At 52.0% G+C, this 23,844-nt stretch overlaps 2 protein-coding genes across 2 annotated transcripts; one reads left to right on the top strand and one right to left on the bottom strand.

Moving 5' to 3' along the window:
- The first annotated feature begins 461 nt into the window (after positions 1-461).
- On the top strand, positions 462-6,851 carry LOC105814139 (chromosome unknown open reading frame, human C15orf52). Its single transcript, XM_012649063.1, has 9 exons — positions 462-588; positions 1,165-1,320; positions 1,403-1,528; positions 2,170-2,339; positions 2,652-2,710; positions 3,251-3,304; positions 3,400-3,490; positions 4,039-4,081; positions 4,165-6,851. The coding sequence occupies exons 1-9, from the start codon at positions 520-522 to the stop codon at positions 4,705-4,707; spliced, it is 1,311 nt and encodes a 436-aa protein (XP_012504517.1). The 5' UTR covers positions 462-519; the 3' UTR covers positions 4,708-6,851.
- Positions 6,852-12,971: 6,120 nt separating this feature from the next.
- On the bottom strand, positions 12,972-15,733 carry INAFM2 (InaF-motif containing 2). The gene has a single exon (XM_012649536.1). The coding sequence runs from the start codon at positions 15,639-15,641 to the stop codon at positions 15,180-15,182; it is 462 nt and encodes a 153-aa protein (XP_012504990.1). The 5' UTR covers positions 15,642-15,733; the 3' UTR covers positions 12,972-15,179.
- Between the last annotated feature and the right edge of the window lie 8,111 nt (positions 15,734-23,844).

Here is a 23,844-nt window from a genome sequence, read left to right as displayed (position 1 = left end):
AACATGAAAGTTGGGGAACTGGTAAGGGGTGGGCCCAGTAATCAGGAGCTTGGGTTCCCTGCATTCTGCAGGGGCCTCACAGAGTCGAGTCCCCAATGAGCAGGCAGGAGGAAAAGGATGCAGAGCTGGATCGGAGAATAGTTGCCCTGCGCAAGAAGAACCAGGCCTTGCTGCGCAGGTACCAGGTGAGTAGGCTGTGACAGGGGCTGGGAGGACCGACCTGGCTGCCACTCCCTGGCTGACTCGCATATGCCTGCATGGTGGTCCCTCCCTGCGGACTCAGGGCTGGCTCTGGGCCTGGGGCCAGGGTTAGGGTGGGCATGGCCCCTCTCAGGGGCTTGCTCAGCGTCCAGGGACTTGTGATATGGTGCCTCTGCCCCCTGGTGTCCCACTGGTGTCTTTCCGTGTAGGCCTGTCAGCGTCTGTGTCTCTGTGCACCTGGGGGGCCGTGGCCTGTGCTGACCCCGGGCCCTCCCACAGGAGATCCAGGAAGACCGTCGGCAGGCGGAGCAGGGGGGCATGTCTGTGACCACGCCGGGGCTCCTCCGACCTGATGGCCTCACTGTCACCATCAGCCAGGTTCCCGGTGTAAGCCTCATTCTGGGACATAGGGTGGGTGGCAAGGAGTTGGGGCCCCAGCCCATGTCAGGGGAGGACAGTTGTCCCTACTCCCTTTCTCCCAATTGCTGTTCTGGGATGCATGCCCAGGTCCCAACCTTCTGCAGCCAGGTCACTGCTGTCTCCCACCAAAGGCCACATCTGAAAGGCCCCCCAGTGGAAGCCTCGTGCCAGTTTCTAGTCCCACAGCCCTGCACCTATGCCCCAAAGCAGACTGCTCCTAAAAGCCCTGGAGGGTGTAGGGACAGAGAAGTTGGGAGTGAATGCAGGGAATAGTGTCTGAGGGACAAAGCCTCATTGTCTGAGTGCTCTGGACTTCCCAGCTCAGAGATGACGGGCCACTGTGGCATCTTGGGCCCCAGGGTGGCCCTGAGCCCTGGATAACCTAATGCCACTGGCATGTGAACTCCTTGTGGGAGTCAGCTCCTCCATGGGCATTCCAGGAGGGCTGGGGCTGGAACCCAGGCCTGGGGAACCACCCAGCGGACCCAGCACCCAGGTCCTGCCCAGTGCTGCCCGTGTGGCCTGAGGGTCTTCATTCTGCAGGAGAAGCGAGTGGTCAGCAGGAACTGGACAAGGGGCACCCTCGGACCCCAAGTGGCCAATGAGATGCTTGAGCAGGAGGACACAGAGGACTACAGGGGTACTTTCTGCCTGGGGCAGCGGGTGGAGCTGGCTGTGACCATGGAAAACAAAGCTGAGGTGAGCAGGGTGGGTGGGGAAGCGCAGGCAGCGGCCCCGCCTTCCCTGGCTCTGCCACACCGCCCATCTTCACCTTCCCCAGGCCAAGCGGATCGTAAGTGAAAAGCCCAGCAAAGCAAGGAACCAGGGCACAGATGGGTCACCTGGAGGGCGTGGGGGCCGGAGCCCCTCCACACCAGTGGCCATCAGCTCGGATTCTGCATGGAAGGTACATCTTCAAGAGGGGACAGGGACTTGAATGTGGATGTCCCATTTGGGGGAGGCAGAGAAGCTGAGTCAGATATGTCCCTCCTCTTCAAGGACATGGCAGAAGCAGCACCTGCAAGAATTCCCATCCCTCCTTCCTTTCTCTGGCCAGTCTCTGCTTTGGGTGGGCCTTGCAGTGAGAAACAGTCGAAGCTAGACATGTGATCCATCCCCTAGCCCAGCTAGCCCCACGGGTGGCAGGGGAGTAGGAAAGAGGGCAGGAGGGTGTAGGGGACTGGCCGTGTGCCAGGTGTGACCTCTAGGTGGCAGCAGACCCTAGTCCTTGCTCTTGCTCACAGCCTCGGCTGCCCCTCCCACTCCGGGCCTGTCTACACACCCCTGCAGCAACCCTGTGGGTGGGTGCAGTTGCTATCCCCACTTTACAGATGAGGAAATGATACACAGAGAGCTACTTGCCCAAAACATACAGCTGACAAGTGGATGGAAACCATGCCCACGGCAAACACAGTGCATTAGAGAGGGAACAGACCAGATGCGGATGTGGAAACGTTGAGAGAGGAAGGGCTTAGGAGAATCTCCGGATCTCTGCTCTAAGCCTCTTTCTGGTTCTACCCCATGGTGCTGAGTGTCTTCTCCTTGCAGGGTGCTCGGGAGCGCCGGAGACAGCCAGTGGGGGAGCCCCCAGAGGCAGGCTGGGACTACGCCCAGTGGAAGCAGGAGCGGGAGCAGATCGACCTGGCCCGCCTCGCCCGGCACAGAGATGCACAGGGTGACTGGCGCCGCCCATGGGACCTGGACAAGGCCAAGCCCACGTGGGTGGCAGGGCTAGGCGGCTGGCTGGGCTGACATGCTTGTGGTACTGGGGCAGGGCTAACTGTGGGTGCTGCTTGGAGGGCTGGTGGGACCCTCCCCAGGATGGAGAGGACCTTGCCTGGGCCCTCTGGTCAGGCCCTGGGCTCAGGGCTCTGTGGCGGCACTGGGTCCCCCAACTTTCTTGGAACCATCATCTCCCTGCTACCCTCAATTCTGGGGCTGGGGTTGGGGGAGGTGGTGTCAGGGCAGGGCTTGCGGCAGCCTCTGTCCTCCCTGCTACCAGCAGCCTGACTCCCGCTCTGTCCGCGCAGGCTCCGGGACTGCAGCAAGCCTGGGGAAGAGGGCCCGGCCAGGGTGGGCAGCAGAAGGGGTGAGCCGACACCCACTTCATCCCTCCTTCGTCGGATTTTTTCACCCCTTGCCCCTCTTGTCCTCTCTTTTCTCTGTCTCTTCATTTCCTACTTCTTTTCAGAGCTGAAACGGCGCATCCCTCACTGTCAGAGGGGGGCACGAAGACCTCTCCTTCTGCCCTCTGAGCCCACAGCTCTTGCTTGGGCTCTGACCCTGGAGGAGGCTCAGTGGCGGCCTGCCCTGGGGTCCTTTCAAGTACTGGCCTTGGGCGGGTGAAGTCCCAGTGGCCCTGCCCCTGGCCTGCTGAAGGAACAGCTCTGTGGATTTGTGGTCCCCTCATTTTACACATAGGAAGCTGGGGCCCTGAGAGGGTGGTTAAGCCACCTGGCCAGAGTGTGGCAAAGCAAACACAGGAACCCCCAGCCCAGGGCTCTTTTGGGGGGCAGAAAGCCCATGACTGGGCTGAGGACTGACAGCTTCCTGGTGCTGGAAGAACCTGTGTTCTTGCCTGGGATCCTTGGCCCCCCCACCCTTTCTCCATTTCCTTTGCCCCCCATAGGTCCCAGGAGCCACCGGAAGCTACAGCCCCCACCATTGCCCCCTGATGGAAAAGGTGAGTTGGTGGGGGATGAGCAGGGGCCCGTCAGGGGGCGGGGGGCTGCTGCTATGGCTCTCTTCTCCCCTGGATTTGTGGACCATCTCTTGCAGGTCGAGGTGGGCAATCTGGCAGACCCTCGATGGCATCAGCCACAGGCAGCAAAGCCCGAGGGAAGGAGAGGCTGACTGGCAGGGCCCGAAGGTAACAGGTGGCAGGGGACAAAATCAAGGCACGCATCTGGGTGTCCCAATTTCCTGGACTGGCACAGGTCTAGGTACATGCTCCATCCCCAGGGCTGCTGCCTCTTGACTCATTGCTGCCTGGCAGCAGGTTAATGAGCTGCTGGGAGAGGCCATTGGCAGAGGCAGCAGCAGCAAGAGTCTGGTGCCCAGGGAGGCCAGTGGTAATTACAGGAGCTCCCTTCCCCCGGGAAGCAAGGTGCGCCTTTCCCAGGCAGTGCAGGCAGGGACATGCCTGGAGTCCCCACAGAACTCAAGGTGCTGTAGACTTGGCCATAAACAGCAGCTGGGGACCCAGGATGGGGCCAGGTGGGTCACATTTAGAGGAAATGGCTGGATTTGGGGGGAAAAGCCAGGCTGGGAGGGAAGCATCCTAGAGCCTCATTGATCGCACCCTGAGACCCTTGGGTGTGGCTTCTCCCTGGAGACATGGGCTACTGGGGCTGTGGAGGGGTGACATAAAGTGGGGTGTGGTAAGCATAGGGGCTGCCATGTGCTGTGTTTCTACAGGTGGGACATGAAGGAAGACAAAGAGGAGCTGGAGAGTCAGGAGGTGGGTACTCGGGCACAGGATGGGTCGTGCTGGGGACGCAAGCACTGAATTCACCAGCCAGCTGGACCACTCTCTTGTTTCAGGGAAACCAAAGCACCAGACAGACTGCCAGTGAGGAGGAACTCGCGCAGAGGCAGAGTGGGGTGGAGCTGTGCAGTCCGGGGAGCACCCCGGCAACCGGCCTGGCTCTGGCACCCCCAGAGGGGCCAAAAGGGGAGTCTGGTGCTCCCACGGCCATCTCCATCCCTGGCTCTTTGCAGGAGACTGACATGACTCCCCTTGACCTCTCCCTGGGAGGGGCCAGCAGCCCTGGGCCTGCGGAGAGCACAGAGAGCACATGTGCACTGAATCCAAGGCCTGGGCCCCAGGAGAGGCCTGTGTCCCACGAAGATGGCTCCAAGCAGGGGTGGAACGACCACCAGGCTGAGCTGCAAGTCCAGACTTGTTCTGAGCCACAGAGAGGAGCAGGGCCCCTAGAGCCCAGAGTAGACAGGTCTGGCAAGGCTGGGGCCCAGCAGGGACTGGCACAGAGAAGCAGGCCCCCCAGAGGAAGCAGCCAAAGGGCAAGAGGCACAGGAGGTGTGAGGAGCAGGATGGGGGGTCCTGGCCCTGCAGGAAGATGCTGAGCAAAGCCCCTGGGAGCTGGGGAGCCAGGTGGGGAGAGGAAATGGGAAGAACCAGTCTTCTGTGTGATGGGCATCTGGTTGCTGGTGGCTTGTGCCAGTTGGACTGAGCAATGTGGCAAACTCTCCTTCAAGGTGACCTTGTGAGGGCAAGGAGGTGCCTCCTCCCTGCACATCATGTGCTCGTCCCTGTGCACATGTGTGTTTTCACACGCAGGCACAGCCCCTGGTGTGTTCCCACACTGGCACCTGGTGTCTGAGGCTGCTGAGCCCTGACCTGGGCCTATCGCTGCCTTCTCTGCCATGGCGAGAGACCAAGGCTTGGCCGCCCTTAGCACCTGGTTCTCCTGGCTTCCTGTCATCCTCCAGGACCTGGCCTCCCTCTCCAGCTGCCGAATCCTTGGGTCCAGGCAGCCTCCTCAGCTGGCATGGCCAGCCCAGGCTGGGCCCTTTCCCATGGCCCTGCCTTGCACCCAGGTGACTCAGTCCCAGACTCACAGGATGGCTGAACCGGGGGAATCTCTGCAAGCTTCCTGCCTCTCCTGAAGAGGAGGCTGAGGCCCAGAGAAAAGCTTGCAGGACTGGGCTGGGAATAGACGAATAGAGCTCAGGTCTTCTCCATGGAAAGGAAGGTCTCTGGAAAGGCCTCCTCTCTGAAATGGGAGGGAACCTCCTCGCCCTACAGCAGGGTGGGAGCTCACGGCCAGGCCCTCTCCCCCAGGCCAGACATTACAGGCACCCTGAATGGAGGCAAGGGCCTGGCCTTGCAGCCCAGAGTCACTTCCCACCCTTTTCTACTTCTCTTTTCCCCACTGCCCACACCAGGGCCATGCAAAAGCAAGGACTCAGACAGGGACTCAAGAGACGGAGAAACAGTGGCATGACATCAGGACTTATCTTTCCTGCTTAGTCTCCGTTCCGGCCCCTCCCCTGAGGCCCACGTCTGGTGAATTATCCAGACTCCGCACAAGCTGTGGCTTCCTCTCAATTCAACAAACATTTCCTGAGCACCCACTACCAGAAATCCAGCCTGTAGGCGATGGTGACTTTGCCAGCAAGAGGAAGGGAAGAAACCCAGTCATCCGGCAGATACAGGTTGGACAGTGGGAGCTGTTCTCGCTGTAGGTGCCTGACCAGGGCTGGGCGCAGGATGGTGGTAGGAGCCCAGAGGAACCATTCCACTGCTGCTTGGCAGAGGCAGGTGCTCCTCCTTCTTGTTATCCTGTCCTCTGCCCTAAGCCCTTGCCTGGGTCTCACCATGTGGTCCCTTCTGCTCCCCTCCTCTCTGGTCCTGCCATGGCTGTCCCTCTCTGCTGAGGGTCATGGGTCTCACGTGCTCTAGCAAGAATCCAGATCCAACCCAGGACTTCTGCACTATTCAGTGAGAAGCCTAAAGCTTGGGGTCTCAGCTTGGGTTTCCTCACTGTCTCTCAGCTCCATCCTCCACCCCTCTATTGGGGAGGCTGGGGGTGGTATCTCTTCAGCAGATCAGACTGTTTAGAGAAGAACTTCTCCCACTTTAGCATGAAGAGTAATGCAGATTCTAATCCAGTCGGTCTGGGGGCTGCTGGTTCCTGGACTATGCTCTCGTGTAGTGAGGGTTTGGACTTCAGTATACTATACAGAGGGCTGGAGGTGAAGACAGACTTTAGACTCCAAAGTGTGCTGCTGGCTGTGTAAGTGTTGGGGGGAGTGCTACCCCCTGCCAGGTGGTGGGGACAGGAATTGGGTGAGAGGCTGAGGGTCCTGGGGAAGAAGCTTTAGAGGGCAGTGAGTAGGTGGTGCCCACTTCTCGTAGTGCACAGCGAGGGAGCTGGTCAGGAATGGGATGGGGTGAAGGGCGTGGAAGAGGTTGGTGTGGGGTTGATCAGAGAAATTTTGGAGAGGCTTGGAAACATTCCTATGTATGTGAGACATACTTAGGCTATGGATGAAGAGTCCAAGCTCAAGTTTTTCTCTTGCCTTCCAGTCACAAGTATACATCTCTGGAGTGTGGCACAGGCCCCGGAATCCATGAATTCCAAAGGATGGGGCCACTATAGAGTGGGTTCAGGTGGAGCCCTTGAATTCAGGTGTCTCCAGAAATGATTGTGATCAAGAATTTGAGTTCTGGCTGGGTGCGGTGGCTCATGCCTGTAATCCCAGCACTTTGGGAGAGTGAGGCAGGAGGATCACTTGAGCTCAGGAGTTTGAGACCAGCCTGGGCAACATAGGGAGACCCTGTCTCTACAAAAAATTAAAAAAAAAATTAGCTGGGAGTAGTGGTGCACCCCCATAGTCCTAGCAACTTGGGAGGCTGAGGTGGGCGGATCACTCAAGCCCAGAAATTCAAAGTTGCAGTGAGCTATAATCACACCACTGTCTTCCAGCCTGGGCAACAGAGTGAGACCTTGTCTCTAAAAAAAAAAAAAAAGAATTTGAATTCTAAGATTCAAAATTCACAGACTGCTCCCAAACCCCAATGCTGCCAACTGTACAGCTGTGCCTTCATTAGAGGGTATAAGCCAGGGCACGTCTGACCCTGGAGTGAGGATGTAGGAATCAGGTAGCTCTGCTTCAGCCCGCACAGTAGGAGAGAAAGCTGGGCAGAAGGGCTATGGAGATACAGGGCTTCTCTCTGGGGAGTAACATCCTGGATGATAGGAGGGATGTCACCAAAGTCACCAGGGGTTGGAGAGAATGGCGACTGGCCCAGGATGTCTTCATTGCAGTAACACTGAGCTTTTCTCATGAAAGGAGAGCTCTTTAAGGGAATCAATAGCTATCATGGTGACCCCCAGCTATCTGTCCAGATTGTAGCCACCGCTCCTGATCTAGGATGGAACCAGCTATGGAGCAGGAGGGAAGTGTGTTAGACACCCCTCCACAGGCCTTGGGGTCATGGAAAGCTGGTTGTATCTCTTCCTGGCTCCTTCAATTAAAGGCCTGGCCGGGAGTCTTCCTCTTGGATGCCCTTCTCCTCTCCAACCAATAGACAAGACTACTCTTCAAAGATGGCAGGTCTTCATCAATCACAGCTATCAGGAGCCCAGGCCCAGTGCTGGAGGAACTGAGAAAGGAAGGCACACAGAGTAGGAAGGAGCCAGGAGGAAGATGATAGCTTTCCCTAAGGCCTTGAAGCAAGGAGGGTGGAACAGGCAGAGGCCTCTCCGTCGCAAGCCCATCTCTGACAGATGGCAGAAAGGAAATGCAGTAGACCAGACTGCAAGAAAGACATGTGTTTAGGTGACAGGCAGCGTGGTCAAATGGAATAAGCACAGGCCTTGGAATCTGACTGACTGAATCCGAACCCTAGGTCTGCCATCTGTCAGCTGGGTGACCTTGATCAATTTTAACCTCCAAAAGTCTCAGTCTCTCTACCTGCAAAACGAAGCTAGTAATACCTACTTTGAAGGGTTTCTGAGAAAATCGAAGATAAGAGTATGCACGCAGCACACAGTAGACTCTATTCACAGTGGCCTGTCGCGCAAAAGGCACTCAATAAATATTTGTTGAATAAATGAAGTAGCTATTGGTGTGACCTCTGTCCACTTTGTTTTCTATCTTTTTCTTTACCTTCTCTTCTAGCCTCATCTTCACTGGGGGTCAGTGCACTCCCAGGGAAGCAAGGGGTGGTTTGTAAGGTTTATCCAGCCCTCCTGGACAGGTGGCTTCTTTTAAAGCCCTGGGTGGTCTAATGGAGTCAAGAGCTTCACAAAGTGCCCCTGCTTTTACAGGGAGTGGTCTTTGTCCTTGCCCACTGGCTCTAGCTCATTTCCCCCTGAACACTGCACACTGGCTCTCACAGCTCAGAGTGGGTCCTCTTTTATTCTGTTTACATCAGCAGCAATCTCACAAACTCACATGACGGCTTTTGCTTCTTCATCTACCCCAGAAATGAACCTCCTTGCAGAGTTTGTGCCATGCCTCCCAGGGTTACGTTCTGTCACCCAAAGGAGCAGCATGCCTGCATTTTGATATGGTCAGGGGACGGTTGGGGACCCTTGGAAGCAGGGGATCCCCAGCTGTCTAACAAGGTACAAGTTTGGAAGGTCTGACCACTGGCCAACTCCAGCCCCAACCCTGGCTCCAGGGACAGGAATACCAGGAAAAGGCAGCACTAGCCCCCAAAAGAACAAAGGAAATGGCAAAAATCCCCACATAGCCACATCTTCTTATTTTGGGGACTAAATCCAGGGGGAGAGGGGGGAAAGGAATAGGAGAAACTAAAGACACCATTTCACTTGTCTCTTGAGTCATTTATCAGTGTCCACAGACCCCACAGACATCTCCTCCTGCACAAGGGTTATCAGGGCTTATGAGGAGGGGCTGACAGAGGCTGACCACAATCCCACAGAGGGGAGAAGTCAAGGTTGGGAAAGGAATGAGAGGAGACAGCGGAAAGCATGGGCTGAGGCTGCTTTCTCTCAACAAGTCTGCTGGGCCTACGTCACAGCCTCTCATTAAGCATCCACTCAACGCCGGGGAAGTGACATAGCACAGACCTGGCACCAGAAAGAACAAATGTGGCACCCACTGCTCCTTTTAAGGACTGGCTGCAGAAGCAGCAGGCCTCAGGGCAGGAGGTGAGGCAAACACATCAGTACCTTGGGGGGCGGGGAGCGGCTCTTGCAGCCTGCCTCCTTCTTAACAAGCTCTCCAGGGCAAGTTCTCTGGCAACTGTCAAAAATAATGGATAATGTAGGATTTTTACAGACACTGCAGACATAGTGTTTCTTCTTCCCCCAGCTGGGCAGCTGGCTTCAACCAAGAAAAAGGGTTAAAAGTCACCTGGATAACCATGTGTTGAAACAGAACTATCCAAACCCTAAATTACTGAATCAGAAGGCAAGGCTGGGCCAGCGGTTTTCAAACTTTAGGGTGCATCAGAATCACCTGGAAGGCTGGTTAAAACAGAATACGGGGCTCCACTTGCTGAATTTCTTACTCAGTTGGCCTGGGATGGGCCAACTAAGGTGTCATCGTTTTAGCAAATTCCCAGGTGATGCTGATGCTGTTGATCTGGGCACTGGTATAATGTTTACTACCCAATCCTTCATGTTTCTTTCCATGCATCATTTTTTCCCCAAAGGGACAGACATTCCCTTGAAAATATATTACTTCATGTGTACATAATATACTTGTATTCCCAAGATCTCAAAGCCCTTTCACATCTATGACCTCCATTTGCTCTCATGAATTCCCATTTGGTTAGGAGAAAAGAGAGAGGTCAAAGGCCTTAACTAATGCCATTGTCGAGTCCCCCAGGTCTCCTGTCTTCCAGGGCAGGGGTCTTTCCCAAGAACACTCTGTCTCCCCACCCAAGTCCTCATGATGCTGTGAGCTGCCTACAGCTCGGAGACTGGCTTCTGTGACTCAACACTGCCCAGCCTACCAGTGGGGATCTGAGGGGCAGGTGGGCCTCCAGGACACAATTCAGGGGAGACCTCAACTAATGACCCCCAACACTGAGGTAGCAGAGAAAAGTATATGTGTTTGAAAGGAAATTCTTGGTAATCAACACAATTGCTGTTTTTGGACAAGTTGGTTTGGGGACTTTTGAGGCTCAGTTGGCACATTGTACACACTGAATAAATAGTTTTTGAATTAATGGCAGTGACTTGGGGAAAATATTCCTAACACTATTAGTTAGAATCTTATTGCTATTTAACTGATAAGCTTTATTGCAAAAACAGATTACTAAAGTTAAGAGAATGGGGTAGTTTAACAAGAGAAGACTCTTGTGGGCATGACTGTCAGTTCCCCGAGTGCAAGAACTGTGTGGTCATTTTCTGGTCTGTTAGCAGTAGCTTAACAAATGTTTATAGAATTGAATGGGGCCCAGGGAGGCTGACTTGGCCAGAGTGCTCCCTCCTGGCCAGGTGGCTCACGTGCAAGGTGTATCACTGGGTGCCATGGCTGTTTCTGCATTTGGGATGGAGAGCCTGGTAGACCTGGGTGTGAGGTAGAGAGAAGTTGTTTTTTTTTTTTCCCCCTCTCTAATTAGCTACTGGAGGGAACAAGAAGCATAACAGGCTTTCTGGCAACAGCAAACCACAGGCTGCGTCAGCAAATGAAACAGATGTGACCAAAAAACTTTCGACAGCAGGTATTTTTATGGCCAATATTAGGCCGTCTGGCTGGGACAGAGGAGACAATGAATGGGTCACATCCATTAAGCACCACATGGAAGAGAGCTGCAGGCTTCTGGCACCTGGCAAGAACAGGAAGGCCAAGCCTGAGTCCCTCAACTTGGAAATGAAGAAACTGAGGCCAGAGAGATGAGTGCAGCTACGATTTGCAGGAGTTCGCTTTAGCAACCCACCACCTTGAACCAGATTATGGGCTATGGATGTGGGTATGCAAGGGCATTACGACAGGGACACCACAATGACAGTAAGGCCAAGCCCATCCAACATGGTGATCAACCAAGTGATGAGTCTACTCTGAGCAGGTACTGAGTTAGCACTGGTCATGAGAAACGAGCAAAGCCACCACTGTCCCTCCCTCCACCAAGGGACACCGGGGGAAAAAAAATAGTACAGTTGTAGCCCTTTGTTACTGAATTGCAATTCCAGAAATACCTCCACTCTCTACAGACAGGAAACGGAGGACAATTATTACCTCTTTTAAGTAGCGGTGGTAGCCCTAACGCTTGTGACCAGACCTTTCAGTTCTCCTTAAAGAAACGTGTAGAAACAAGTAGTTGCTCTGCATTCAGTATTTCAAAACAAGATATAAATACTCAACCGAAGAACGCGCTATCTTAGAATTCCCCGGTGAAAACTGATAAACAAGGTAGACAGAAAAGCTTCTAAAACTGTGGTCTCATACCATGTAGAAGTCTAGAGCTATTAGGAAGAGAAATATTTCTTATGCTTAAAACTTCAGAGAGACACTTCTTTGCACCTCAACACCAATGGGGGAAAGAAAAGATACCTTCACAAACTCAGTCTAAAAGGGCTCCCTGACCACCCCACCCTCCAAAACGTCACTTTCAAAGAGGATATCTCTTCCTTCAAATTTGGGCTGTCAGGCGAATAAATATACATAGTAACTTCTAATATAAGCAGACCTAGAAATGGTCCTGGCAGTCCAAGTGCAGAGTGGTTGAAGGAAAGTAACCCCCATTTGCACAGACCTCTCCTTCCTGGCTTAAAACCTCATGGACAGTTTTGCAGCTAAGTTCTAACCCTTGAAAATAAAGCTATTCTGACCACTGCTCCCCAGCCAGCCAGGCCCTGTTCTCATCAGCCAGCAGGCTCCTGATGCACGTACTGCTCTATGTGCCCAACATGTGAAGCCGTGTGCAGCTGCAGAAGCCACATGTCGCAGTCTGCAGAAAGGAGGGGCTGTGACTACAAGAGCCTCGGAAACTCTTTCACTCCCCTTCTGCTCTGCCATACCAAGCCCTCTCACAGAAAGCCATTGTGTAGGCTGAAGAGGGAAATAAAAGGAGGGCGGACTTTTTCTATGCCTCCCTGCAGACTACAAGGTGATGTAAAAGAACAGTAGCTACCCCCCCTACAGCTCTGCTGAAGTGCAGGCCTCAGGGGGCCCGCTGACACGGGCTTCTCACTCCAGATTTGTACTGGGCAGCATTGTCTAATAATGAGCTGAGCTCAATTGCTTACCATGTATTTTGCAGCATAACTAATCCCTTATATTTGTGCTTTTCACCCACGTTTTTTTGTTTGCTTTAAGGAGAAAAAAGCCTCACCTTTGAAGCAACCCACACCTCTCAGCCACTTGGCTCTCTTGCCTCCCCCATGGTAGACAAAGCTCTGACCAAGCACGGCAGACACACGTTTGTCTTTCCTGGCGGCAGACACACGTTTGTCTTTCCTGGCATTAGCACTTTTTGAACTATCTAGAGGCCAATAGTTTAAAGGTGAGAACAGTGATGCTATCAGGCAGCTTATCCTCACCTCAGCGCTCAGCCAGCTAAATGTTTGCTGATGAATCTTAATATTCATGCTTACTGGTCTCTTAGCTTCATCAGTTCTGCTCAGAGTCCTGTAAAGCAGAACTTCTTCTCAGCTTTTTTAAGATTGGCAAAAGGTGACTGTTCTTCCCACTCCATGATCACTTTCCCAATAAGATGGATTCTGCCAACCTCGGCTCATGAATTCATTCAAGCCATCAGGCACCAAGAACAGCAGGGCAATTGCTTTTTCCTCCTAAACCTATTCATCACCATCCATCCCTCACATCTCGGACCACTTACTCTTCCAACCTCTGCTCCTTCCCACGAAGCACAGTAAGAGAACCGATCAACATACACAGACTTAGGCAGAGTTCTTAGAATGTATTTTTGTTCACCTGAAAAATAAAACTTTTAAAAAATATACAGGACTTTTTGAGTACAGGAATATCTTAAATGGCTGAATTACAAATAATGTCTCTGGTCATGTTCACAGCTAGGGCTAGACCAAATGTCCTAATTCCAGTGAAGGCTTTAGAGAGTCCGGAGGCCAGCAGCTGGACCCACGAGTGCTCTCTCTAGACTCTCTGATCCATCCCAAAGTGGATTTAAACAGTCCAGAAAGCAGGGGTCAGGAAGGGGACAGGGGATTGGACTCCCAGATATTCTCATATGAGTTCAAAGGATTCTTGGAATAAGAGATCAATTTATAAATTATTAAAATATAGGACTAAAAATTCACACAGTAAATATAAATTACAGGCTATTATTGAAGTTATAAAGTGGCATTTTATGTTTTTTCCCCCAGTCTCCCACCAAAAATTTAAAGGCCTCATGGGCTTCCTAATGATTAAAGTCCTAGTCAGCTGCTAAGAAATCTCTAGCCAAGAGAACTTGGAGGTGCTGTGAGCCTGCTGGTAGGCTGTGACAGCTCAATTGCTATTATCTTGCCCACAACAGGACATGGCTTAAAACAAGGCTATTGTCCTGTAAACTTGGATCAGAGCTAACCAGAGTGTAGGCAAGAAAACTGGAGAGACAAACTGTTTCAGGACTCAGGTGGGTAAGTTTTTTGTCTTTTTTTTTTTTTTTTTTAAAAAGTGCCTCATTTCTCAAAAAGGAAGCACTAAGGGGTTTGATATCTCATCACTACCCACATTCAATTGCCTAAAAGCAAGTGGCAGAAGGAAATGGAATCAAAATTGAAGAAGTATAATTCTTGATGCCCCAGAGCTATACGTATGTCATTTCTCTTAACGTTTCTCTTTTCCTTTAAAAATTACAGGCTGCATTTAAGTACGGCTTATCAGGAAAGGTAAAGACGAGCCAGTTCAACCATCCCATGGCTGCCCTATTAACTGGCTCTCAAAGCACAATCCTGAGTTTGAAGCCCACCTTCCAGCTTTTCTGATTCTGCAGTATAACTCAAAACCAGAGGACCCGTGATCAAAGCTCTGGTGTCACAACAGATTTCATCCCAGTCACAGGGCTGCTTTGTCACTAAAGGCTCAGGAAAGATGGAAGGCAAAGGTGATTACTGGAACAAGACAAGATCTTGAGGAGCAGGAAAAAAAAAAAAAAGATAAAACACTTGCCAGTCACTCTACTTACAAAAGCTTGTTCTTCCTAAAAGAATTCTGTGCAGGGAAAGCCAGGATTGAAGCATAGCAGCATTGCTCTTTCCCTTCCTTCCTCCCTGGCCCATATCCAGATACTTAGGGCTGCAACAGGAAGCCTTTTTGGTGGGGACACAAGGGTGGGAAGAGGAGGGGATCAGTACATTCCTCATCCTCCCTAAACTGTTTCTACTTTGCCTAAGGTTTTCCACTGTGAACAGTCTAAGAACGATTATACTCTTGTGTAAGAATGTCATAAACTTATCTTTCAGAAACAGAAGGGGGACGGGGAAAGAGAGGGTGATGAAAAAAGCCGTGCCTATGCCCTTCTGGCTAGGTGCACTTAGGGGCCAGCAAATAGCCCTTGCTTGACCCGAGCAGTCAGCAGCTACCCAGTGTGTGGGAGCATACACAGAGTTCTATGTGATTATAGCTTCTAGTGCATATGTCAACAACTATATACAGGGATCTATAAATTAAATGCATCTCTGGCCACTGCAACTAGGTTGACGTACCTGAGCTCCACTACTTCTGCTGCCCTCCTTCTTGCGAGAGCTTCAGATTATTAAAAAAAAGAGCCCCTACAGCTCCCTCCTTCCCCTGAGTCTTGGGGGAAAGCCCGAGTCACCCTGGCACATAGGATACACCAGAGCTAGCGCCGCAGAAGGGTTCGGTGCTGGGATCTCCCCACCCCTCCCCCCACGCCCCTATGGCTCAGGGCCCTGGCACAGCACGGTCCTGGGAAGACCAAACCCCGAGTCCCTGGCGAATCGTGGTCCCTTGGCTGAAGATCGGCTGCGGGCCACTCCCGGGGCGAGCCTGTGATCGCAGGGGTGTAGGGGGCGCGTTCACTCTCGTGGGGGTCACTCCCGCGGGCTCCCTGCCTCATCCTGCTGTATAGTCCTGCCTCCGGGCTTGGGGAGAATTGTTTCCGGACGCCCCCAGCGCGGATGGGCTCAACTACTCCGGGGCGCCGCCGCCGCTTCCTCCTCATCCTCGTCCGGCCCACGCGGCCGCTCGAGCGGCCCGGCCTGGGGGCTGTCTACCGGGGGCTCCGGAGGCACCGGCCGCGCCGCTTGCAGCGGGGGTGCAGCGCGCGGTGCCTCGCGGCGGGACAACCCGGTGGTGTTGGGCCCCGCCGCCGCTGCCCCCGAAGTCCCAGACGGGCCGGTGGCGTTGGAGCCGCCGGCGGGCGGGGCGGCGGCACCCCCCGAGGTCCCGGCGCCCACCGGCTGCCAGATGAGGCTGTAGTAGACGGCGAGCACGATGGCGGCCAGCGACACGGAAAGCACGTAGGCGAACACGGTGGCGAGTCGGACCCACTTCTTGTTGGTCTTGGCCGCCATCTTCGCCTTCTTGTCCCCGGTGTAGGTGGCCGGCTTGCCCCGCTCGGCCGGGGCCGCGTCGCGCTCCTTCATGGGGGGGCCCCGGCCTTTGCCCCGGTGCTCCACGGCCCCGGCTGGAGGGGGCCTGGCGGCCTGAGAGGACTGGGCAGGGGGCAGCCCGGCGCCCTCGGTTCCCGGCGGCTCCGCGCTCCGCCGCGGCTCCTCACGCCGCCCGCCCGCAGCCCGCCACCGCGTCGCTGCAGCCGCCGCCGGGGCCTGGACCAGTCACCGCCGCCAGCGCCGCCGCCGCCGCCGACCCGTCAGCTGCTTCCCCGCCGCCGCCACAGCCACAGCCGCCACAGCCGCCCGGCTCCGCGTCCCCATCCGCCGCCGCCGCCGCCGCCACGCGCTCTGCCGCCGCTGCCGCCGCCTGCCCGGCCGCCGGCCGCCCGGTCTCCAGTGGCCGCGCGGACAGCGCGCTCGGCTCCAGCCCGGCTCCCCCGCCCAGCGCGCCGGCAACAGGGGGCGGGGGAGAGCGCTGCTGGGGGCTTCCTCTTAAAAGGGCGACGCCGGGGTCCGGAAGTGCCGCGCGGGGAGGCGGGCTGCAGTCGGGCGCCGCGAGCCCCACCGGGACGCCCCGTTAAGAGGGAGTTAAGGGAGGCTGGTTCTTAAAGGGGCGACGTAGCAGCGGCCCCGCGCGGGCTGGCGCGGCGAAAACGAGAGCCCCGGGCGCTTCTTTAAAAGGGGGGCGTTGTGCCGGGCGGAGTGCGGAACTGCAAGGGGGGCGGAAGGGGCTGTCGGAGCGCAGAGCTGTCAACTCTGGCACCTCCCCGCCCGCCCCCGAGGCTCAGAAGTGACATGTGGAATAGCAGCCGCGGCTTCGGACCTCAGCCTCGGTTTACCTCCTGAAGTGGGGGTGACACCACGCTCACGCTCTCGGCTCGCGCTCGGCTCCACGTACCATCACCCCGGGCGGGTCTCCTAGGCCCCCTCACACCTAAAGAACCTGGCTCACATCCAGTGTGGGCAGCCAAGGAACCCGGAGCGCGCACTGAGGACACACCTGGTCGTGTTCCTTCTCCCGGAACCAGGCTGGGCTTCGGGGGTCTGCTGGAATTCTCCCAATTCCCTGTCCTCTTAGAGCCCCGGGATCAGGTTGTCCAGACCTCCCGGAACCTCAGGGACAGAGCCACGGACTGAGTTGGTTCTCCAGACTCGTCTGCCGCCGGAGTCCCGAAGTTCACAATAGGTCCTAGGTCCCGCTTTTTGGGTCTTCCGACTGCCAGATTTGGCACTGATTTGGAACCAAGAGGCAGCACGGAACCGGTGGAGTTTGGCTCCCAGGGCTCCTGGAGCGTTTGCCCTTGTTGATCCTCTCCCGGCCTCAAAGCCTGGGCGGTTGTCCCCACTTCCCTTACTCCTTCCCATGAGATTTGTCCTCCCCGGCTCCAGGCAGGGTGGGGGGCAGGCGGTGGGCTTTGTGCCTGGCTTTGGATCTCCTGGGTGCTAACAACACTTCTCAATGCTGCCGCTTTTCTTGTGCCCCCTCCCTCCTTCCACCCTCCTCTCTCCTTGCCTTCTCTCCTCCCCATTCCCTCTCTATAAGGCTTTCCAGAATTTCTGGTTTCTTCCTCCTTGAATCCTACTTCCTGTGTTCCCAGAACTGGGTGTGTGAACCGCCTGGGTGTCTGAATGGATGAGGGAGACTGTGGCTGCCTGTGTGTTGTGTACAGGACTGTGGTCCTGATGGGTTTCTGTGGGTGAATTCCCTCCGGCCTCCTGCCTTGGGAGTGTGACCCTGGTGGCCAGGACCCCCTCTTCCCTTTCCACTTCCCCTCCTCCTCCAGAAACCTTTGGCTTCCAGACACTCACTCCTCCCCCCGCCCCCATGAGGAAGCCCCTTCCCAACACTGCTGCCTTGCCACCTCAGAGGCACAGAAGGCAAATGCCTACCAGAGCTGAGTGTGCTGGTAGACTGCTGGAACCACATGCCTCTAATCCAATCCCATTCCTGATGGAGGCCCAGATGTGGTCTGCTACTAGCAATGGCTAGCTGGATGCTATTTCAAGGAAAAGCCTGCCCTTTTACTTTCTGAGAAATTTCAAGCATATTGGAAGTCGGGAGTGTTGCCTTCTATGGGCTGATGGGGAAGAAAATAACCCATTCCTTCCCCCATCCTGCTCCCAGGTTGGCCAGAGCCAGTGTAGCAGGGTGGCCTGTTGAGTTAAAAATCCCTGAATTGTGTCTGGAAGTTGTCCTCTCTTCGGGCTCTTCTGGGCTTCCTGGCAGGACTGTTCATACAACCATCCCAAGGTGGATTATTCTTAAACATTCTAGGTAAGATCAGTGCAAAGCTTTCTTGGATCCCCTTTTTTGAATGCACTCCATATTGCATTTCCATATTTCTGCTGCAAATTAAACTTCCTTCCTGCTTGATTCCCAGTGGAGTAGGAAAACAGCATGTCACTCTTCTATACCAAAGATTAATATACTTGAAGCGGTTATTCAATTCCTCTCACCCTGTTCTCCAAACTCAACAGTGCCAGATTCTTTAACCTGTCATCAATAAACCCTATTTATTATCTGGATTTACATAGTGTCTTCTACCCCAGGAACTCAAAATGCTTTCAGATATAATTGAGCCTGATCTTCCTGGTGCTTGAGCCATTAAGAAACCATTAGAGTATTCCTGTGCAGGCAACTAAATGGCCCCCTAGTGGCCTGAAAGTGAATATGCTTCTGTAAATGCCTCTCCCCTACTAAGGGTTGGCGTGAATTAGAGAAATCAGAGAATCCAGGCAGCATGGGGACAGAATGGGCCCCAAAGGCCATCTTTTGTGAATACCGCTAGGGACCCCAGAGCCTCCTCTACAACATCCCCAGGGAACACTCTCCAGTGTCAGCTAGAAGACCATCCATGATGATATGTGTACCTTATTGTCTGTCCCGAGGCAGCTCTTTCAGGCTTTGGAAAGTTCGGACCAATTTTAACAGCAGCTATAATGATGCCCTTAGTATGTGCTAGGCACTATATTAAGCATTTACATTCCTTGTCTCGTTTTTCTCACAACAACCAATTAGGTAGTACTATTTGTCTTCATTTAATAGTTGAAGTAACTGCCTCAGAAAGGTTAAGGAACTTGCCCAAGGTCACACACTAGATAGAATTCAAATCCCTGACTCCGGGGCATTAGATTCTTGATCCCTGCTCTACTCTGCCTCATAGGTGAAGCTGAACTTTGTCTCTGTAGTGGCTGTTGTGGGGTACCATCCAGGTCACCCTCAGGATGGAGGTGCTCATCCCTCCAGTTGCTGGGAGTGTTGGCTGCCAATGGCTCACACCTGCGACATCCCTGGGCATTGCCATCCGGTGCCAAAAGAAGCTGCCTCTCTCTTCTGGCCTACAAGACCAATAAATAGAGCCAAGTTACAACAAAACCCAGCCAGAAGTGTTCAAGGGCCTGCTAGGGAAGAGGAAGGCTATACCCTGAAGGAGCTGCAGAGGTAGCCAACATATACTGGCTGGAGGCATAGGCTAGATCAAGGTGAGGTCTGGGCTGAACAGTAAATTGAATAGGGACACTTTATTGTGACAGGAGTACTCTCCTATGAATCAGGACTTCATAGCCTGACAAGGATCCTGGGAGACAGGAGAAAGGCAATGGCCCACCAAAGTACAATGGAAATGCCAGAACTGTTATGGCAGAATGTGGAAGAAGGATTCAAATAGCTCAGAGAAGTGAGCACGCTATAGTGGGTGTTCTATGTAAGGCCAGAAACCACTTAAGTTCTGCAGGAAGTCCCAGAAGATACTCTGGTTATCAAAGCAACAAGGAATGCACTAGTGAGAGGGGTACCAGCATCCCTGAGAAGCTCAGTTTTGGCTGTCCTCTGTAGGCCAGGCCTGACAACAAAAGGCCATTCTAGAACTGGCTCCCTGATAGCAGTGGGGATGATAGAATCATAAAATAACAGAAGCCAGACACTGGCACAACGATTGTAATGAGCTGGAGTGGCAGTAAGGGGTCCTGGCCAGGAGAGCTGTGAAGATGGTTGATAACATATTATAGCATCCCTGGGGCAAGCTAGATGGGCAGCCAGTAAACACATTGCTCATTCTATACCAGTGGCTCTAAAATGCTTTGGTTTCAGGATCACTTTACACTCTTAAAAACTGAGGTCTCCAAAGAGCTTTTCTTTAGGTAGGTTATAACTATTGATATTTAACATATTAGAAATCACCAAGAATTTTAAAAAATATCTATTCATTCATTAAAAAAGAATATGCCCATTACATGTTAACATAGATAATGTATTTTTATGAAAAGTAACTATGTTCTAAAACAAAAACTAGTGAAAAGAATGGCTTTGTTTTACATTTTTGCAAATCTCTTGAATGTGGCTTTATACTGTAGAAGACAACTGGCTTCTCATATCTGCCTCTGCATTCAATCTGCTGGAAATATGTTGTTGTGGTTAAAATATATGAAGGAAATCCAGCCTCACATAGATATGTAGTTGGAAAAGAGAGGAGCATTTTAATAGCCTTTTCGGATAATTGTGGCGTTTTTCTTTGATTCTACACCAAAACTCAACAAGTAGTATTTTCTTAAATGGTAGTTGTAGACTATGAAACTACATCGATGAACTTTTCGTACTCGATTACATTAAAGTCCTTTGATCTACCTTGCCCTTTGAATGGCAGTTTTACCCATGCATGATTTTGTAACATTCTGCTTTGGTCATTTGGAAAATATTGGTTCACTAAATTATACAGATATTTCAAATATTGATGCATTTCATTATATAATATTTAAAAATCACATTTGATAATTTCAGAAAAAGTTTAAGTATTGGGAATCTAGCAATTTCATGATAGCACATACAAATTTTCTAAAATGCTGATTTTTACTTGAAAGCTCAAATTTTATCATTGGCAACAAATACTATCAGTTATTTTTCTCACAGTGATGGGCTTACTTGGTTCAAGTTTGATAAAACATCTGCCAAATAGACAAATCTGAATAACCATAGTTTATCCATCAGTTATTTTTTCAAGTAAAAATGGTGTTCCATGAAACAAGTGGCTAGTTCAGCTCATAAACCAATTGTACAAGTGCTTTTCCCCAAGACAACCGTTATATTTATATAATACTTCTATGCGCAGTAGCGTACTTTCCATATAAACATACAGAATATTAAATAGACATGTATTTAAGGGTCATGATTTAATAAAATTTAATAATTGTTACTTCTTTGTTAAGGATATTCTTAAGTAAAACTGAATTCTTTCTTTCTTCTTTCTTTTCTTTCTTTCTTCTTCTTTTTTTAATAATAAACTACTAGTTCCATTTAGTGCCACAGCCTTCGTTTGTTAAGATGCCAGAAGTTTTACCCACCATTACTTTTGCACCGTCAGTGCAAATGTCAACATAGTTAAAAAGGACAAGTAATATGTTAGTATTATTACGAAAATAACTTTGACTTTGTGAAACCCCTGAACTGGTCTCAGGGACTCCCAGGGATCTACAGACCACACACTGAGAATTGCTGAGCTGTACAATTAAAAGAAATTAAGGATGAAAGACCAGGAGGTTGATGGCAATTGCTCCAATAAAAAGTCACAATATCTTATCTGGTTTCCAAACCTGATTTAAGTTTCAGATCCAAAACCTGACCCAGAGGTCAAGTTCCCCAGTAGTAAGCTTCCTGCAATACAATGGCAGTATGGTAATGATTTCCCTACTCCCTCCCCAAAGGGACCTATGGCCACTTACTCGGGTAACTCTATAGTGGGGGAAGTAGAACAGCCAAAGGCTTTGCAAAAAGGTCTGCTGAATGCAGTGTCTGAGTTGACATTGATATCTGATGTGGACTCATCATCATGGCCCCTGGTAGACTAGCCAGAGGTAAAAATACATACAGGCTCGTGAGCTGTGGCAAATGGCTTGGTTAGAGGCCTAGAAAGAGAATATTAGAAGATTGGAAACAAGAAGGTCTTGGGAAGAGACATGTGGATATATCTATGGGAGTGGGCACAAAGTATGAAGATCTGTACGTTGCACATTAATGCCCAGCAGAGAGCACCCACCATGAGAGAGATACGAAACAATCAAGTGTATAGAATGACTTGCAGTTGATGTTAGCCAACCTCTGTCATCGACCACCCCATGCTGGCACAATGGACACATGAATAAAGCGACCCTGGTGGCATAGATGGAGGTTACACATAGGCACATGTGTGTGGTAATAAGGGTGGCCCAACAGGATGGGCTCCCATTCACCAAGGCTGATTTAGGTATTGTCACTGCCAAATGTCCAACCTGCCAGCAACTGATGGCCAGCCAGCCACTTGGTAACAAGTCGACTACATTGAACCTGTTCCATACTGGAAGGGTCAATGACTCATCTTGACTTGAATTGGCATATATTCTAGATATGAATTTGTCTTTTCTGCTCAAAGGCCACTCTGTGGGAGCTTTAAGAGTATTTAATTTACGGACATGGGATCTCACATAACATAGCATAAAACCAAGAGTCCCACTTTATAGCAAAGACTGGACACGTGACCATGGGCTCTTTGGGGCCTATTACATACTTCACCATCAGAAGCTGGCTGAATAGAGCTGACAGAGTGATGAACAGCCTTTCAGAGGTGCAGCCAAAGCACCATTTTAGTGATGATGGGACACCATGCTCCGGGATGAAGTATGCACCCTAATTAATGCCTATTATGTGGTGCTATGGCCCAACACGTAGAATAGAGAGGTTTAGAAAGCCAGGGATAAAAGTAGGAATGACCCCAATTACCATCACTCCCAGTGACCCTTCTCGGGGAATTTGTGGTTCCTGTTCTGACAGTTCCATGCTTTCTGAGTTCAGAGAATCTGGTTTCCAGAGGGGAAACCAGAAGGTGTTCCACCAGGGGACAGAACAAGAATCCCATCAACTCTAAGCATGGCTGCTTTCTGTCCTTCAGACTCCTTGTGACAAGCGACCGGTATGAAAGAAAAGGAGTCACTTCCTGGAAGGGGTAATTGACCCTGATCATTTGGAAGAGATATAAGGCTTCTGTTCCATAATGGGGTCGGGAGAGAAAATGTTCGGCACCCAGGTGATCCACTGGGGTATCTCTTGGTATGCCCAATTTTCATGGAAAGTGGACACATTGAAGAGCATGGTCTGGAAGGACACCGTGATTAGGTGATGAGTTATCCCATTAGGTAAGCCTCCTAGACCAGCAGAGGTGCAAGCTGAGGTAAAGAGAATCTAGAATGGGTAACAGAGAAGGGGGATGATGAATGTCATTTGAGACATCGAGACTATCTGCAGTTGTGGAGGCTATAGTCTATCCCACTTAATTCTCATCAGTTTCCCAGAGAAAGATCACCAGAATCCTGAAGAAGCTGTTTCCTGGTGGAGTGAACTCACTTCACTATATGAAGCGAGCAAGTCCGAGCCGTGCAAGGGGGTGCTGTCGCGATGGCTGTGGGGCACCACCCAGATCCTGCCTTTAGGGCCAAGGAGCCTATCCTCCAAGTTGCCAGAAGTGTTGGCTGCAGATGGCTCACACCTGAGTTTCTCCTGTGGCCTTTCCTTCAGCTACCTTGTCCGACTTCATGACCCCTCCCTAGGGGTAGTCTGCCCGGTTGATGTGGGGTTCAAAGGGACAGCCCTCTTATCTGAGTTGGGGCTAATTCTGAAGGGTCATCCCAATCCCAGAGCTCGCTGTGGAGGTGTTCCGTGTTGTGACTGCATTGTTGATCAATTTCTTCCTCTGCTCAAGCCTGATTCTTTCACTACCTCAGCGATATTATCTCTGAAAGCACCCGATAAACTTCCTGCAAGCAAACTCTGTCTCAGGATGTTTCCTGAGAAACCTGACCTAAGACAGTCCCCAAGTCCCCCTAAGATTCTAACATTTGGGACCTCAGAGAACAAGTCTCACCCACCGGAAGGTGGATCTCCTGACCACCTGTGTCTTCTATGCTGTGGTTCCCTCCACAGTGTTGCGTGCATCCTACATCCTGGCCGCTCTCAACCAAGTGTCCTCCAACTCATGTGCTTCCCTGCAATAAATGCAACAAAGCAACTTAAGCTGAATTCTCCAAGTTTATCAGGTGTGGTCTGATGTGCCGAGAATGGGAATGGGACTGGGACTGAGCCTTCCTTGGTTCTAGAGCCCTGGCTGCACCTCAGAACCTGGGGAGAAGCTCTTTAGAAATGCAAACACCTCACCCTCCTTCCCCTCTTCCCACTCCCCCTCCAATCCTAGATCCTGATGCAGAGGGTCTG

Source organism: Propithecus coquereli, unplaced genomic scaffold, assembly GCF_000956105.1.
Source record: "Propithecus coquereli isolate 6110/MARCELLA unplaced genomic scaffold, Pcoq_1.0 Scaffold3, whole genome shotgun sequence".
In the NCBI taxonomy this organism is placed as follows: Eukaryota; Metazoa; Chordata; class Mammalia; order Primates; family Indriidae; genus Propithecus; species Propithecus coquereli.
The sequence above is the reverse complement of the archived record's forward strand: the minus strand, read 5'-3'. Positions and strand labels throughout refer to the sequence as shown.